Below are 16,832 nucleotides of genomic sequence, written 5' to 3'. Positions count from 1 at the left end.
AACTCCTAGATGGCCTTGTCTGTAGTAGCGAGGGCCTCAGCAATACTCAGCATTTCTGAGGCCGCAGACCTTTCATAACACCAAGTATGACCATTGCTTTCTCTCACAGGGCTCCCAATCTCATTAAGTGTGATTATTTTATGAGTCGCAAAGAGACTGGTTGATCAATGTCCACGGGATTGCTGGGGTGCCACAAATCAGTGTGACTTGTGATACTGAGGAACCAGTTATCACACTAATGGTCTGCCCTTTAGATGTGGTGGTATTTATCAAAGTGCTTTAATTTGGTCTTCTCTTTGACGTACCAACTTGGGTTGGCCCTTTTTTTTGTCAGTATTCACTAAATTTGCTAATTGGCTGCAGTGCCCAGTTAAGGTCCTGTAGCACTTGCAACACCTTGTTCTGTTTTTCACCATCCACAACTTGTTTAGAAGTGAAAAGGGCAAGATGTATAGATCCTGCAACATCTCTGTGGAAAGGCAGCAGAGATTTTTTTTGTTTGCTTTCTGATAAAGTTTTGGGGGAAAAAAAACTTGAATCAGTTTTCAGAAGCTGCAGCTCACCCATCTTTTTATGCTGCACCTAGATCTGTTTTCTGGCATTTCTGGTTTCACTTAGTTGCTGAATGTTTAAGCTACTGGCTACAGTGTGGCTCACTGACCTTGCAATGCCGTACATGGCCAACGGTCCCGCAAATTACAGCGCAAATACAATGCCACATGAATCAATAGCGCAAATACCCTACATATCCATCAACTGTCAGACACAGTGGTGCAGCAAATTCAGGGCCACATTGCTTTCCCTTTAAGAATATAATGCTAAAAGATGTTTTTCTGAACTGCTATTGTTCTTTCAAGAGTTCTTGTCTGGAGGTTACAGCACCTGGAGTGACTATTACATCTAATCTTTTGAATCTTGAGTCCTGCATTTAAGTATCAGCAGACAATTCTGAAGTTGAAGAGGGCTTGGAGAATCAGTTAACCCTGTGGTCCATCCCATGAGTAACATCAATCATTGGACTTGCACCTTTCCATTTTATGACCATTTCGATGGGCTGTTCCATAAGACATAGGAGCACATTTAAGCCATCTGGCCCATCGGGTCTGCTCCGCTGTTCAATCATGGCTGATCCTTTTCATTTTCTCCTCCTCGACCCCAGTTCCCAGCCTTCTCCCCGTAACCTTTGATGCCATGTCCAATCAAGAACCTATCAATCCTCTGCCTTAAGTATGCCCAACAACCTGGCCTCCACAGCTGCATGTGGCAACAAATTCCCCAAGTTCACCACCCTCTGGATAAAGAAATTTCTCCGCATCTCTGTTCGCTTTGATCCCCTCATTGATGTATGATTGGCATATGAACTTGCCACCAGACAGCTGGTCAAATCGAACACTCCTCGAGGGTAGGGTTTGGGAATATCTGGGGGATAGAGAGGTCTGCAGCTCAGCAGATAAGAGGAACCTCACTGCTCCATACCCGACTATGGATAACAAAGCAAATTAAGAGAAATGGGATTACTCTTGAAGCCAAATTACATTTTTTTTTTAAAAAAGTAATCCCAAATCCAGATTATTTTTGTTGAGAGGTTGCTTTTTGCGGAAACAAATTTAGAGTGGTCTCTGATCATTCGATAGATCTGCAGACAGGTGAGAGGCGACAGGTAACAAGCTGGTCAGCAGCTTGTTAGAACTGCAGTGAAAGCAGTTATATTTAGATAAGCGTCAAGGGTCGAGGTTGCCCTGATTCAGCTCAACTGAAGCACTGATACAGGATGAGTATCACTATTTTCTTTTGAAAACCTTGAGGCCCAAGTGTAACCAAACCCATCTGAGGAAACAGGAAAGCTGAATGTTTTCACAAAGCATACCCTGTTGTGGCTGAAAATGGTCTCTCAGTTTCAAGTCAAGGTCAATCAGTGGTCCTTTTCAAATGAAAAGTATTTTTTACCTGTTCAATAGTAGTGTGGAGGCTGTATTTTAATATGATCATGTTCTCCAGTTGCTTTTGTCAGAAATGGGAGCTATTTTGGTTTATTGGTTCTTTTGAGTGTCCAGAAATTACACAAGGTGTTCCCTACTGTTTCTATCCAAGTGACAACTGTTCAGCCCAGCACCTTGCTCCTGATGAAGGATGCTTGAGCGATGGACATTCCCTGTACAAGTCCACACTCGGCTTCAAGAATCGGCTTTTGGAAAGCATTAAGTTCTGACTGGCACTTTGAGTTACTGCCATAACCAGTTACTTAGAAGTGGCAATGTGTGGGGGCTCCTGGAGATGTGCCCACGTTAACTGCTTGTGCTAGTGAACCCTGGGATTATATTAATAACATTTCACAACTGGCTTCTAAAGTCAATGGCACAGCTGACAGCAGAAAGCTGTATCAATAGGAATTCCAAGAAAATGATGATATGTATATTGTGGGCACACTACCATTACAAGGACTGCTGCAGTTCAAGGGTCAGTTCACTGTCATCTCAGGGCAAATGGAGATGGGCTATAAATGTGGTCCTATCAGTATCACTTGTCCTGAGAAATTCCAGTCACACGACGGATAGCTTACATGTGGTAAGGCTCATGAGGTGGTCACCCAATTCTTGCTGAGTAGATGCGTTGAATCTGTTCCCATGTGAATTAAGATTTCAGCTGTTTAAAAATATAAGTTTTGTGAGTCATCTCTTTTCAGGCTGGAGTGTCTCAGTGATTAGGTACAAAATTAAAACTATACAATCTCTGCAGCCAGTAGATTTGATCTTTAGTTTGTTTTCAGGACTCCTACGTTTGCTGGTGGCCTCTTTGCGATCTCCAAAGCTTACTTTGAACACATTGGAACATACGACAACCAGATGGAGATATGGGGAGGAGAGAATGTGGAAATGTCATTCAGGGTAAATGCAAATGCTTACATTTATAATGGTCACACCTTGGTTGTGTGTGTTGGATTTTAAATGAGACCTTATGGCCCAAGATGCATAGGTACAGCCTATTGTGGAAGGTGCCTGGGCGAGTGCTTGATTAGCTGATCATCACTAGGGAGCCAGCAGAACATGTCAATTGGTCTCAGTTCTTCCATTGCCCATGCTTGTGCATGAAAAATTAATAAGGTACCCCATGACAAGTTTGCAGAACAGTATGACATAGGAACAGGCCCTCTGGCCCACTGTGCCTGTGCCAAACATGATGCCAGATTCAACAGAATTTCTTCTTCAAGCACATGATCCGTATCCCTGCATTCCATGCATATTTGTGTGTCTAACAGACTCTTAAACACTACTATCATATCTGCATTCCACCAACCCCTCCCCTCTCTGTTTCTTTAAAGAAAAACTCACCCCCAGCCCCTTTGAGCTTTTCCCCACTCACCTTAAAGCTATCCCCTCTGGTACTTGACACTTCTATCTTGGAAAACAAACTCTGGCTCTCTACTCTGTGATGTCTCTCATCATTTTATAAATGTCTCTCTCATCTCCTCTCAGCTTCTAATGCTCCGGATAGAATAACCCACATTTGTCCATTCTCACCTTATAACTCGTACTTTCTAATTCGGGTAGCATCGATTTAAACCAGTTCTGCACCCACTCCAAAGCCTCCACATCCTTCCTGTAACAAGGTGACCAGAGCTGCAAATGATCAACTAGAACAGCTGTGGGTTTTTGCCTTGTCCAGTTTAACATTCTGCATCTTTTTTTGTATTAAACATTTTCATTGTACTGATGTACTATGATTACAGGTTAATTTTGACTATTACTGTTTAAACAGTTGATGTAAATGGATATGATTTGGAAGCCCCAACTCTATTTCATTTATGGCTCCTAGAAGCTCCTTTTTTTTATCAAACTGGTCTGAATTTGAGCCGAGATTTATAAAGCTAAAAAAGTTGCCCAGTTGTCATGCCCACAACCAAAATTCTTCTCCAAAAATACAATTTTAAAAAAGAAGGTATATCTCCTGTAATCAATGGCTCCTTTATCTTTATGAATTAATCCCCCATAAATATCTGATAATGTCAAGAACTGCTCTATTAAGGAGTTGGGACTGTCCCAGGAACTGCATAAAGCTACTTGGCCAGTTTAGTTAGTATGCCAATTGCTTTGTATGTGTCTGAATTTTCTAATTAAATTGCCTGTACTATTAAAGCTACATGAATGCCCTGTTGTAGACCCTGATTGGCAACTATTTTCTTTATAACTTAAATAGGTTACAAATGACGATGCTTTTCTAAAGTCAGTATATTAGAATGAAAATTCCTGCCATCCTTGGACCGTGAGACTGACACAGAACACTGGCATTGATTTTTACTGGTTGTATATTGACTCCAGCCATAAATATATATACACGAGTCCTTGTGGGGTAGTCACTGTGCTTTCAACAGCTATAATGAATGTAGATAAATTCAGAGATTTAAAAAATTGACTGATGTTGGTACTACTGAGGGAGACCATTGTCACAATTTGGAGTCAGAAGGTTGTAGATGTGAGCTGTCAATCCAGGCATTTGCAGCACAGCCAGAGGTGCCATTTTTTCAATTGATACATCATACCTCCCAAGGAAATCTAAGATAATCATGGGACATTTTTCAAAGGTCCCAAACAATTAATATCCCTCAAGCAATATTTAAAACAGATGATCTGATCATTTACCTAATTTTAGGAGAGTGCTCTGCGCAAATTGACTGTTCTGTGCCTGCTCCCGTTATTGTGTTGCCTATATTTCAAAAGTGCATCTTTAGCTGTGATGTATTTTGGAATAAATGCAAGGTGTTTGCTTTCAAAAGGCCTGTTGTAGAGAATATAACTGCTATTACAGTGGATTCCGGTTAACTGGGACACAGCAGGACCTGTACATTTTGGCCCAATCAAGCAGCTGGCCCAATCAACCGAAATTGAATGGAAATATATAAAAAGGTATTTTTAAAAAAAGACAAACTACCATTTAACTGAGTAACATTATTTATTTAAATAAACACAAAACAAGTTAGAACAGTGCCAATGCTACTACAGGACTCTAAAACTGTATTAGTTCCTAATACTTATCAACTTGGAAATACATCCAGTGTATGCTGCCATTTTCTTTTGATAGACTATAAGTGAACAAAATCAATGCAGACACCTAGTGCAGATTATGAACTGCCTTAATACCATGCTTTTGACTATTGCACCCTCCAAATCTTCATTTTCATTGTAACATTCAAGATGATTGTTGATATCTTCAAATTCTTCATAGTTCCTAACTTGTTGAAGTAGTGAAATCATTTCAATTTCAATACTGGCGGTGTCTAGCATCTGCAAGCCTCAATGCTTGAAACTGCAGTGAGCAAAACAGTTCTGAATTGCCTTCCTGCTTATTTCTCACCAACTATCAGTGACAAAAAACACTTTTTTAACACAAATATATGCAACTGATGCTATTTGAAAACTTTGCTCTAAGCACAATGTAGTATCTAACAGCCACACAAGTGTATGGGACTGATGCTAGTTAGAAACCTTTAGCAACAGACTCCTGACCAAAATAAGCAACATGGTGTCCCAAATAAATGAATTACAGAGGCATGAAAGGGGATCTAGCCAAAGTTGATTGGAAGGGGATACTAGCAGGGATGGCGGCAGAACAGCTGGAGTTTCTAGGAGTAATTTAGAAGGCGCAGGAAAGATGCTTCCCAAAGAAGAAGAAATATTCCAAAATGAGGATGAGGCAACCATGGCTGACGAGAAGTCAAAGGCAACATAAAAGCAAAAGAGGATGCATATAATATCGCAAAAATTAGTGGAAAGGCAGAGGATTGGGAAGCTTTTAAAAACTAACAGAAGGCAACTGAAAAAAAACCATAAAGAGATAAAAGATTAAATATGAAGCTAAGCTACCCAATAATATAAAAGAGGATACAAAAAGCTTTTTACAGATACACAAAGGGTAAAAGAGACGAGTGGATATCGGCCTGCTGGAAAATGAAGCTGGAGAGGTAGTAATGGGGAACAAAGAAATGGCAGATGAACTTGGTAAGTATTTGCATCAGTCTTCACTGTGGAAGACACTTGCAGAATGCCAGAAATGTGAGAGTGTCAGGGACAGAAGTTTGTGTCATTCCTGTTACTAAGGAGAAGGTGCTTGGGAAGCTGAAAAGTCTGAAGGTAGATGAGTCAGATGGACTGCACCCCAGGGTTCTGAAAGAGGTAGCTGAAGAAATTGTGGAGGCAATTATCTTTCAAGAATTTCTAGATTTGGGAATGGTTCCAGAGGACCGGAAAATTGGAAATGTCACTCCACTCAGGGAGGCAGAAGAAAGAAAATTATAGGTCAATTAATCTGACTTCAGTGGTTGAAAAGATGTTGGAGTCTATTATTAAGGATGAGGTTTCGGGGTACTTGGAGGCACCAGATAAAACTGGCCAAAGTCAGCATGGTTTCCGTAAGGGGAAATCGTGCCTGACAAATCTGTTGGAATTCTTTGAGAAAATAACAGGTAAGATAGATAAGACAGTCAGTGGATGTTTTTTTGGATTTTTCAGAAGGCCTTTGACAGGGTGCCACACAAGACGAGCCCTTGGCATTAGAGGAAAGATACTAGCGTGGATAGAAGATTGGCTGATTGGCAGGAGGGGGTGTTTTCTGATTGACTGCTGGTGACGAGTGGTGAGCTGCAGGGTTTGGTGTGGGGACTGCTTCTTTTCACGTTGGATGTAGGAACTGATGGCTTTGTGGCCAAGTTTATGGATGATACAAAGATAGGTGGATGGGCAAGTAGTGTTGAGGAAGCATCAGGACACTTGGGAGAATAAGCAAAAGAGTAGAAGTTGGGATAAAGTGTAGGGAAGTGCATGGTCATGCACTTTGGTAGAAGGAATAAATGTGTGGAGAAAATTCAAAAATCAGGGGTGCAGAGGGACTTTGGAATCCTCATGCAGGATTCCCTATAGGTTAACTTACAGGTTGAGTCAGTGGTAAGGAAGGCAAATGCAATGTCATTTCGACAGGACTCGAATACAAAAACAAGAATGTAATGCTGAGGCTTTATAAGGCATCGGTCAGACCACACCGCACTTGGAGTATTGTGAGCAGTTTTCAGCCCCTTATCCAAGAAAGAATGTGCTAGCATTGGAGAGGGTCCAGAGGAGGTTCATGAGAATGATCCCAGAAATGAAAGGGTTAACTGAGTAGCATTTGATGGCTCTCAACCTGTACTCACTAGTGTTTAGAAGAATGAGAGGGGATCTCATTGAAACCTATTGAATATTGGAAGGCCTACATTGTGGATGTGGAGAGGATGTTTCCTGTAGTGGGGGAGTCTAGGACCAGAGGACGCTGCTTCAGAATAGAGTAGAGGTTCCCAACCTGGGGTCCATGGACCCTTTGCTTTATGGTATTGGCCCATGGCTTAAAAAAAGGTCCAAAACCTCTGGTCTAAGGGAATCCAGGCTATTTCCTCAATTAGTTTTTGTTCTTTAAGGGTTGTCCAAATAAGTGGCTGCCCCAATTAATAAATGGCCCCATTAACCAGAATCTATTGTTTTTTTCCCCTCCTCTTTTGAAGTCACTTGGACGTTAACCATGCAGATCTATTAAGGCTGCTTTGTGAACAGAATGTTGTATGATCTAATTAGTGTTTGGTTATGTAGACCTGCCCCAAACTCTTCACTCCTCACTTGTGTTCTTCCAATTCTGATCTGTCTTGATACTCCAGAAACTATCTCTTTGACTTCCCCTCTGTTTTGTCTGTTTCTGTCCAATTACTGTTCTGTGAAGTGCCTTTGGATGTATCTTCTATGCTGAATGTATTGCATTAATACAAAAGAAATCTTTATTTCTTCTGTCTGACATTTTTCAGGTGTTCTACATTTTCGTTACTTTTTTTTATTCAGTTTATCTGACTCTGACTTTAAAAAATCCACTTTTAATCCCTCCATCATGTGCAACTTTAAGGCTTGCATGCAAAACATCATTAAATTGAGTAAGAACAGACTTGAACTCTATTTCTGGATCATGTTTATTGTTAATTATCACTAGTTCAATGTGTGCTATCTCTAACATAATTTCTTGGAAAACTATAAGGGGACAGTATTTAAATGGAAAAGCTACTCTATTGGGGGAGATCCATGGAGGAGAAATGCAAAGTATGTCAATTATCTTGTAATTGTACATACTGTACTTAAAACTACATGCAATGTCAATACCAGTTGGTGCTGCAGGGTGAGAATTTTGTGAAGATGTGGCAAGATCAACCAGCAGGTGGCGCAGTAGTACAGTGAAGTTAGCTTAATCCCTGTATTTCACCTTTTTAAAGTTGATGGGCTGGATTAGGGTTCTGTTCTGTTAAATTGGAAAAGGTAAAATTTTTCAGAACACTCCAGGTACAGATGAAAAACAAAGTTGTAAGTGTTAGCATGTCAGAGCATCAGTGTGAGGAAAATATTTTTTCAGTAATGATATACAGACCTGAGCATGTCAATTGGCAGTCTAGTACACTAATAAGAGTAAACTGTCCAATCAGAGCTGGTGTTTTTTTCCAAAAGGACATTAAACCAAGGGCCTGTATACATCCAATAGCTGTAAAAGATCCCACAGCACTTAATAGAAAAGGAGCAGGTGAGGGCTCCTTTCTCCACACTAATATTTATCCCTCAAACAAGCATCACAAGGAATGTGATCAGGTCATTATGTTTATGCCTATTCATTAATCACAACGAATATGACAAGATCCCACAATGTGATTGTGGAATCATGTCATATGCAAATTACTGTATTGGCTATGCTTGAAAGTACCTCATTCCTGGAAAGCACTTTGGGGGTATCTGGAGGCTGCAAGACGCACTCCGAAATTGCAAGGTCTAAATGTCACCTTCAGAAGCCAGTGAGTGTTGGAAAGAAGGCAGCTTTTGTCTGGATGGTAAATTAAATGGCTGCCTCTATATTTATTGACGCTGTAAATGAAAAACATTTGAAGAATTAGTCTTCCAGCTGTGTAGTACAGATAATTCCTAATGGATTGGGGTGAAATTGGGACCGTTTATAGCTTAAAAGCAAAGTAGACTGAAGATGGAGATTTCTTGCCTTTAGCTCTATTTGGGGGACAGGCTAGTGTCAAGGTCAGGGTGGGAATGGAGCAGAGAAAGGCTAGTGCAATTGAAAATGAATAAAGTACGCAATACTAGCAGATCTGGATAAATGTAACGGCATGAATAAATTGAAAAATGGAATTGCAGCACATTGGTGTAACAAATTTACCTATTTTGAAAAGTCAGTTCCACTCAAAACTGCCTGAATCATTAACTCTTCAAAGTCCATTTTCTTTGTTGGAATTGTCATCTGTCACTATTCAAAGAAGGAGATATATTTAAGCAGGATGTTAGACAGCCACAATTTCATGATAATGAACACCATTTTTATTCTTAAGAGACCCAAGTCTTTGGGATTTTCTTTTTAAATGAGAAAAAAATTAGGTATTCTCTTTGTTTTTCTGCAGAATATCAGGGCTTAATAAATTTACTGGAAATTGATAAGTGAATAATAAATGAAATTCCGTGTTGAAATCAATGCCTTATCGACTTTTAATGCTCATGCTGATGATGTTGTCTAATTTTCTTTAGGTCTGGCAATGTGGTGGGCAGCTGGAGATCATTCCCTGCTCAGTGGTGGGTCACGTGTTTCGTACCAAGAGTCCACACAGCTTCCCCAAAGGTGTGCAGGTAATTGCACGCAACCAAGTGCGCCTGGCTGAGGTCTGGATGGGTCACTACAAGAAGCTGTTTTACAGGAGGAACCAGCAGGCAGAGAAGATGGCAAAGGAGGTGGGTGACATAATTGAAGCTACTATTTCCCTTCTGCTTGGTTAGTGGGGTTTTAGCTCAGAACAGACCCCGCTCTTTGCCTTCCAGATTCTATTCCTTTCCTATAATCTAACGATCATAGGAGGTAAAAAGCTATTCAGTTGGAGTTGGTGTTTTTTCCAACAAACATCTATGTCTAGCCAATTATTTATTCAATGAAACTACCAGTGCTTCTCTCTGGTATGTGTGAACAAAGTCACCAAAGAGAAGTACTGGTAGAATTGAAGCAGTCTTTTTATTCAACAAAATGAGACTCAGCTGGCATTTCAGAGGCAGAAAGGTCTGCTTAACTCAACGCTACATGATATTTTATGTGCTAAAGTTCAAAAGACAATTCCATGTTTACAATGTATCCACAATGCTTCCTTTGAACTACACACAAACTTCATACCTCTTGCCTCACACCCACACCACCGACACCTAAATGCATTTTAATCAGCGTTGTCTGGTCTTCCCATTAACTGTGATTCATGGCTTTTAGGAAACCGTTGTTCAGAGCTGCATTTTAAATTTAATCTACAGTCTGTATTCAGATTTGTAGATTGGTGGCTCATGTTATTGACTGAAGTTATTTGCTTTATGTCTTAACCCCTAAAATGCCCTAACATTGTCATTGAATGTTAAGCTACTGCTGTTAATTGCAAGTGTCAGCAATTAAATTTCCATTGTATTATCATGTTTCCATCTTCTCCCAAATGTCCAGACTACATCACCTCCACTATCAGCACCCCAACCCTTAAATGTTGCTCACTATACCAAATCTGCATTTCACTTTCACAGTGATGGCTATCTGGTTTTATGGTCTCTTCATCTATCCAGTACGCGCTGATCCAGGGGTTCCCAACCTGGACCCCTCAGGTAACGGTAGAGGTCTATGGCATAAAAAAGGTTGGGAGTCCTTGCTGTTCAGCATGTTCAGAATACTTGGTTAACTACTACACGAGAATAGACATGAACCAAATTGTAATATTAGAGTCAGTACACAGTATGTCAAGTGGGTGGAAGAAAAATGCACATTTCTAATTAGAGTCAATCCCCATTTCAATAAGGTGCATTATTTTCTTTCTCCATTCTGCCTCCCCCCCCCCCCCCCCAAGTAATTCATTCCCTCCCACTCCTACGATGAAACATGCCACTCATTGTTCAGTTAGAATCCAGCCTAGGATTTCAGAATAATCTTAATTTTGGATAGGGGGTGGGATGGGGGGAGGTGGACAGAGTGTTTCATAGTAGAATTTCCTGCTTAACAACTGCTTACCTCTCTAGAAAACCTATTTTGGACTTCTAATATTTTAAGATGAGATGTTCTGCACACTTATAATCTTGGCTGAATGGATTACTGTTTATGGCATTTGATGGGTTTGGCATTAATCTATTTCTCTTTTATTTTCTGTTTAAAGGAAACTTTTGGTGATCTTTCAGAAAGGTTTCAGTTGAAGGAGCGTTTGAAGTGCAAGAACTTCACTTGGTATCTGCAAAATATCTATCCTGAAATCTTTATACCAGATTTCTCTCCGATACGTTACGGAGCGGTGAGTTAAATGATGCATTAAGTTAACAAGCTTTAGTCTTTTGAAAATACATCTGCATTGTAGTTATGAATTACTTTTTGTAAGAAAAATGGTTTTAAAGCACAATTTATTTGAAGATTTAACAAGTATTGAAATTATGCCACTGTTTGGAAATGGGTTACCGGTAATTATTTTAATGTCTTGGATTAAATTCCCCTCTGATTTGGTCAAGGTGTTAATCTATTTTCAGAAATAAGTATGTTAAAATGTGTATGTAGTGTTTGTGGTCAATGTAACTTATGGTGTTTATCTTTGATATTACAAAGAGAGTTAACTTGTCTGTTCTGTACACTTCTTAAAATTACTACTTTTAGGCCCTAACTATAACCTTTTTATTCGTTTGCATTTTAAAATCCATGAACCAAGTTTGCAGGGATTGGACAGGAGCCTCAATAATAATATTGACATTAACAGTGCTTTAATAATACTTTTTAACTGGAACAGTAAGTTTGAATTATGTTAAAAATCTGTATTCTGTAATTGATTTTTTTAAAATATATATTGACAGGGTGAATTTTACTCAATGTTGTTTAGATCCTATCTTCTAGAATTCTTTCCCTTAAGTTTTCTCTCCCAGCCTTTAAATTTCTGTTTGGTATCCTTGAGCTTTTACACCTTATACACAATCCCTGCTCCCCATTACGACTCCACTGTCCGATAAAACACAATACATCTCTCTACGTAATAAGCCCTATAGAAATCCAAGTTCAATTTGTGATTGTTTCAAAACCAACCTGAAGCTGAAGAGCTGCCAGTTGCTAAGCCCAAACTCATGTGTTTTATGCAATCTATTCTTTAGTAAATGTGGAGCACGTTTGTGCTGTAGGGTTAAGTAACACTGTCGGGGTCATGCAGCTACCAGACCGTGGTTTAGTCCATTCCTTTGATGTAGGTTGGAACTGTATGAGGCATTGGTGATTTTATTTCATCCTCAGTGAGGTTACTGCTTTGCAATCTCTACTTTCTCTTCAGCACTTTTACAATTTGCCTTCACCACATCAATTATTAAAATGGCCGATTGATAAACTTAACATTATTTTACAGATTAAAAACAAGGGAACTGGAAGCTGCTTGGATGCGGGAGAAAACAATCATGGTGGAAAACCTCTGATAATGTACCCATGCCATGGAATGGGAGGAAATCAGGTACCAGATAATGATCACTTGAAAAAGCAAGCCATTTACATAAGAACATAAGAAATAAGAGCAGGGGTAGGCCATCTGGCCTGTCAAGCCTGCTCCGTCATTCGACAAGATCATAGCTGATCTGACCACGGACTCATCTCCACCTGCCTGCCTATTCCCCATAACCCTTAATTCCCCTACTATGCAAAAATCTATCCAACCTTGTCTTAAATACATTTACTGAGGTAGCCTCCACTGCTTCACTGGGCAGAGAATTCCACAGATTCACCACTCTCTGGGAAAAGCTGTTCCTCCTTATCTCCATCCTATGTCCCCTAGTTCTAGTCTCACCTACCAGTAGAAACAACTTTCCTGTCTCTATCTTATCTATCTCTTTCATAATTTTATGCTTTTCTATAAGATTTCCTCTCATTCTTCTGAATTCCAGTGAGTACAGTCCCAGGCGACTCAATCTCTCCTCATAGTCTAATCTCTTCATCTCTGGAATCAACCTGGTGAACCCCCTCTGCACTGCCTCCAAAGCCAGTGTATCCTTCCTCTAGTAAGGAGACCAGAACTGCACACAGTACTCTGGGTGTGGCCTCACCAGCACCCTGTACAGTTGCTGCATAACCTCCCTGCTCTTAAATTCAATCCCTCTAGCAATGAAGGCCAACATTCCATTTGCCTTCTTGATAGCCTGCTGCACCTGTAAACCAACCTTTTGTGATTCATGCACAAGCACTCCCAAGCCCCTCTGCACAGCAGCATGCTGCAATCATTTACCATTTAAATAATAATCTGCTCTTCCATTTTTCCTTCTAAAATGGATGACCTTGCATTTACCAATATTGTACTCCATCTGCCAGACTCTTGCCCACTCAGTTAACCTAACTATATCTTTCTGCAGACTCTCCGTATCTTCTGCACAATTTGCTTTTCCACTCTGTTTTGTATCATCAGCAAACTTAGATACACTACACTTGGTCCTCTCTTCCACATCATTAATGTATATGGTGAACAGTTGTGGGCCCAGCACTGACCCCTGTGGCACACCGCTCACCACTGATTGCCAACCAGAGTAACACTCATCTATCCCAACTCTCTGCTGTCTATTGGTTAACCAATCCTCTATCCATGTTAATACATCACTCTCAAGTCTATGCATCCTCATCTTACGGATAAGTCTTTTATGCAGCACTTTATCAAAATCCAAGTGAATAACACCCATCTGTTCCCCTCTATCCACTGTGCTCGTTATATCCTCAAAGAACTCCAGTAAGTTTGTCAAACAGGACCTGCCTTTGCTGAATCCATGCTGAGTCTGCCTGATGGATCCATCTTTTTCCAGATGCCTCGCTATTTCTTCTTTAATGATAGCTTCAAGCATTTTCCCAACTGCAGATGTTAAACTAACTGGCCTTTTGCCTACATCCATTTTGAACAGTGGCGTGACATTCACCATCTTCCAATCCGCCGGGACCTGTCCAGAGACTTTTCACCAAAGCCTCTACTATAACCTCTGCCATTTCTTTCAGTACCCTGGGATGCATTCCATCAGAACCGGAGACTTATCTATCTTCAGGCCCACAAGTTTGCTCAGCACTACCTCTTCAGTGATAGCTATTGTATCGAGGTCCTCATCTCCATAACATCTCTCTTTGGCATGTTAGATGTGTCCTCCACCATGAAGACCAACACAATATCATCATTCAAAGCCTCTGCCATTTCCTCATTACCCAGTATTAATTCCTTCTCAAATTCCAAGGGACCCATGTTCATTTTAGCTGCCATTTTCCACTTTATATAACTATAAAAACTTCTACTGCCTGTTTTTATATTTTGTGCTGGTTTATTCTCATAATCTAGCTTCCTTTTCTTTATTGCTTGCTTAGAGATACTTTGTGGCTTTTTAAAGTTTTCCCAATCTTCCAGTTTCCCACTACTCTTGGCAACTTTGTATGCACAAACTTTTAGTTTGATACCTTTTATTTCCTTAGTTATCCAAGGCTCGCTCTCCCCACCCTTGCTGTCCTTGCTTTTAACTGGAATATACTTTTGTTGAGCATTGTGAAAAATCTCTGAAAGTCTTCCACTGTTCCTCAACTGTCCCACCATATAGCCTGTGTTCCCAGTCTACACCAGCCAAGTCCTCCCTCATCCCATTGTAGTCTCCTTTGTTTAGGTATAATACACTGGTTTTCAATTGAACTATTGCACCCTCCATTTCTATGAGAAATTCAGTCATACTGTGATCACGCTTTCCAAGAGGATCCCTAACTACAAGATCACTAATTTTACCTGTCTCATTGCACAGGACCAGATCTAAGACAGCACGTTCCCCTGTAGGTTCAGTAACATGTTGTTCAAGAAAGAAAGAATCAAGTTTTAATCATGCACAGTCTGTACTCCTTTTCAAGATGATGTATTAACAACTGGATTATCTATTGGTGCCTGTCAGACAAATTAATCAACTTTACAGACCATACCAAACATGTGAGAGGGTGGGTGAATTGGAAGATGCAACCCAAGGATCATGTAAAGTTGTTAGCTATGACTGAAGTTGGGAGATCTGGACTGTTGGCATACAAGATTACCGTGATTTGAGCAACAAAGCAAATGGATATTCAACCTGCAAGCAAGGTAGTGTGATGTAAATTGTAGGAAGCTGTGGTCTGACCTTAGTTGTTTGTCCCATTGTGATCTTGAGAACTTTTGGAGATGCTTTACCATCATGAGTGAGAAAGAAAATGAGAGGGAACAAGTTCTCATGTTCATTGAGGGAGGAAGAAACGTGCTGATTGTTTTCTATTATGATTCATCAGTATAAAACAGTGAGTAGACCAAAGATATCCTAGCTTTGATTCTCAATCAATTGGGAAAAATTGGACAGAATTCCCACTTCAAGCCAATGAATGGATGATGGTTTTCAATGTGAGAAGGCTGGGGCTTGTATGTAATGCCTTCTCCATTTGCCCACCTTTTAGGTGATTAAACAGTCCACTAATGCTTGCTCTTTAGACTCAAAAGTGAAAAGTAATTACTTGTGTAAGATGATGCAATCAATAACAATATCTACTTCCAATAAACGGCTCCTTTATTGTGTGTTTGTTCTCGGGATTCAGAGGAGCATTATCAAACAGTGGTTGGTGGTGCCTTTGGAAACCTATCTCAGCCAAAGTGCTATGCCTTTAGGAGGAATGGAGGGAAGATTGGTGAAGAAAAGTCACCGTAGATTGGCTTATAACTGTGGTTCTGCTTGGAGATCTGCTGTATATGCTGTTTTAATAATATACACTTTTTTTTTTCTCCATTGATAATTTCAGTATTTTGAATATACATCCCAGTCTGAAATACGTCACAATGTTGGCAAGCAGCTGTGTCTTCATGCTGCGTATGGCCAAGTTCTGTTACAGCAATGTAAATACACAGGGAAAGATACCAAAGTGCCGAGGGAGGAGCACTGGGAATTTCTAAATGTAAGTACTGCAATTGATTAATAGTCTTGTCTGTGAAAGGGGAATGGGACTGGCTTCTTCCTCCCCTCCCATCCCAAGGATTAGTTCACTTCCAGGGTGTGCCACCATGCCTGTCTTCCATTATTCAAAGATGTGAATCAAGTCATTAATAGAAATCAGAAATAGGAACCTGGACCACCTTTCCCTTCCTTTGCCCAAGTCAAACCTTGGGTGCTGTCAGAAGTCCTGGAAAACTCTATTCTGCAGGAGGTGGATTTGAGTTTCCAATGAGAAACGAGACTACTCCATCTCCGAGAGGTTGCTATTAAAGGGTGCTGGAGTACCCATGGTGGGTCTGAGCTTGAAGTTTCTGTTTGATTAATGATCCTTGCCCCAGCGCTTTTCCACAAGGCCTTCACATCAGTTGCTGGTGCGGGGGCTCATTGATTTAATTTGAGGTTGTGGGGGTTATTCGGGATTTTGTATTACTGCAAGGCATGCCATAGTTCAGTTTGTTTACAGATTTGTGGTGGTGTGGAGTGCTCTGAATGAGGTGTGATACCACATGGGGTCAGTGGATCTTCTATTTTTGAAACAGCAAAGGGGGAGGGGGATGGTGATTATGGGAAATTAAGCCTTATTACCTTTTTCTGGAAAATGTAAATGTGAAGCAATGGCACAAGATCAGACTCTGCTGTGGCTTAACCTGACCCTGCAGTGTCTTTGTCTTGCCTTATCGCCCCAGCTTCTATCATCAGCTGCCACTAGTAAATTTCTCAGTCTTGCTGTGTCTGGCTACACTGAGCATGTAACCACTTGGCTCATACAGTGGTGAGCTATCAGTGCAAGTAGAGCTCTCT

The 16,832-nt window shown here is 40.4% G+C and overlaps 1 protein-coding gene across 4 annotated transcripts in view; it reads left to right on the top strand.

Annotated features, from left to right (window-relative positions):
- The window catches only part of LOC140741108 (polypeptide N-acetylgalactosaminyltransferase 6-like), a 74,696-nt gene that overhangs the window by 56,254 nt on the left and 1,610 nt on the right, over positions 1–16,832 (top strand). For all 4 annotated transcript variants that reach the window (XM_073070869.1, XM_073070868.1, XM_073070870.1 and 1 more), the window contains 5 exons: positions 2,768–2,885; positions 9,579–9,779; positions 11,219–11,350; positions 12,434–12,535; positions 15,841–15,993. In XM_073070869.1, the coding sequence (XP_072926970.1) occupies positions 2,768–2,885; positions 9,579–9,779; positions 11,219–11,350; positions 12,434–12,535; positions 15,841–15,993 (706 nt within the window). The remainder of the gene's footprint in view (positions 1–2,767; positions 2,886–9,578; positions 9,780–11,218; positions 11,351–12,433; positions 12,536–15,840; positions 15,994–16,832) is intronic.

Source organism: Hemitrygon akajei, chromosome 18, assembly GCF_048418815.1.
Source record: "Hemitrygon akajei chromosome 18, sHemAka1.3, whole genome shotgun sequence".
Taxonomy (NCBI): Eukaryota; Metazoa; Chordata; class Chondrichthyes; order Myliobatiformes; family Dasyatidae; genus Hemitrygon; species Hemitrygon akajei.
Note: the sequence above shows the minus strand (reverse complement) of the source record. Positions and strands in the feature narration are given on the sequence as shown.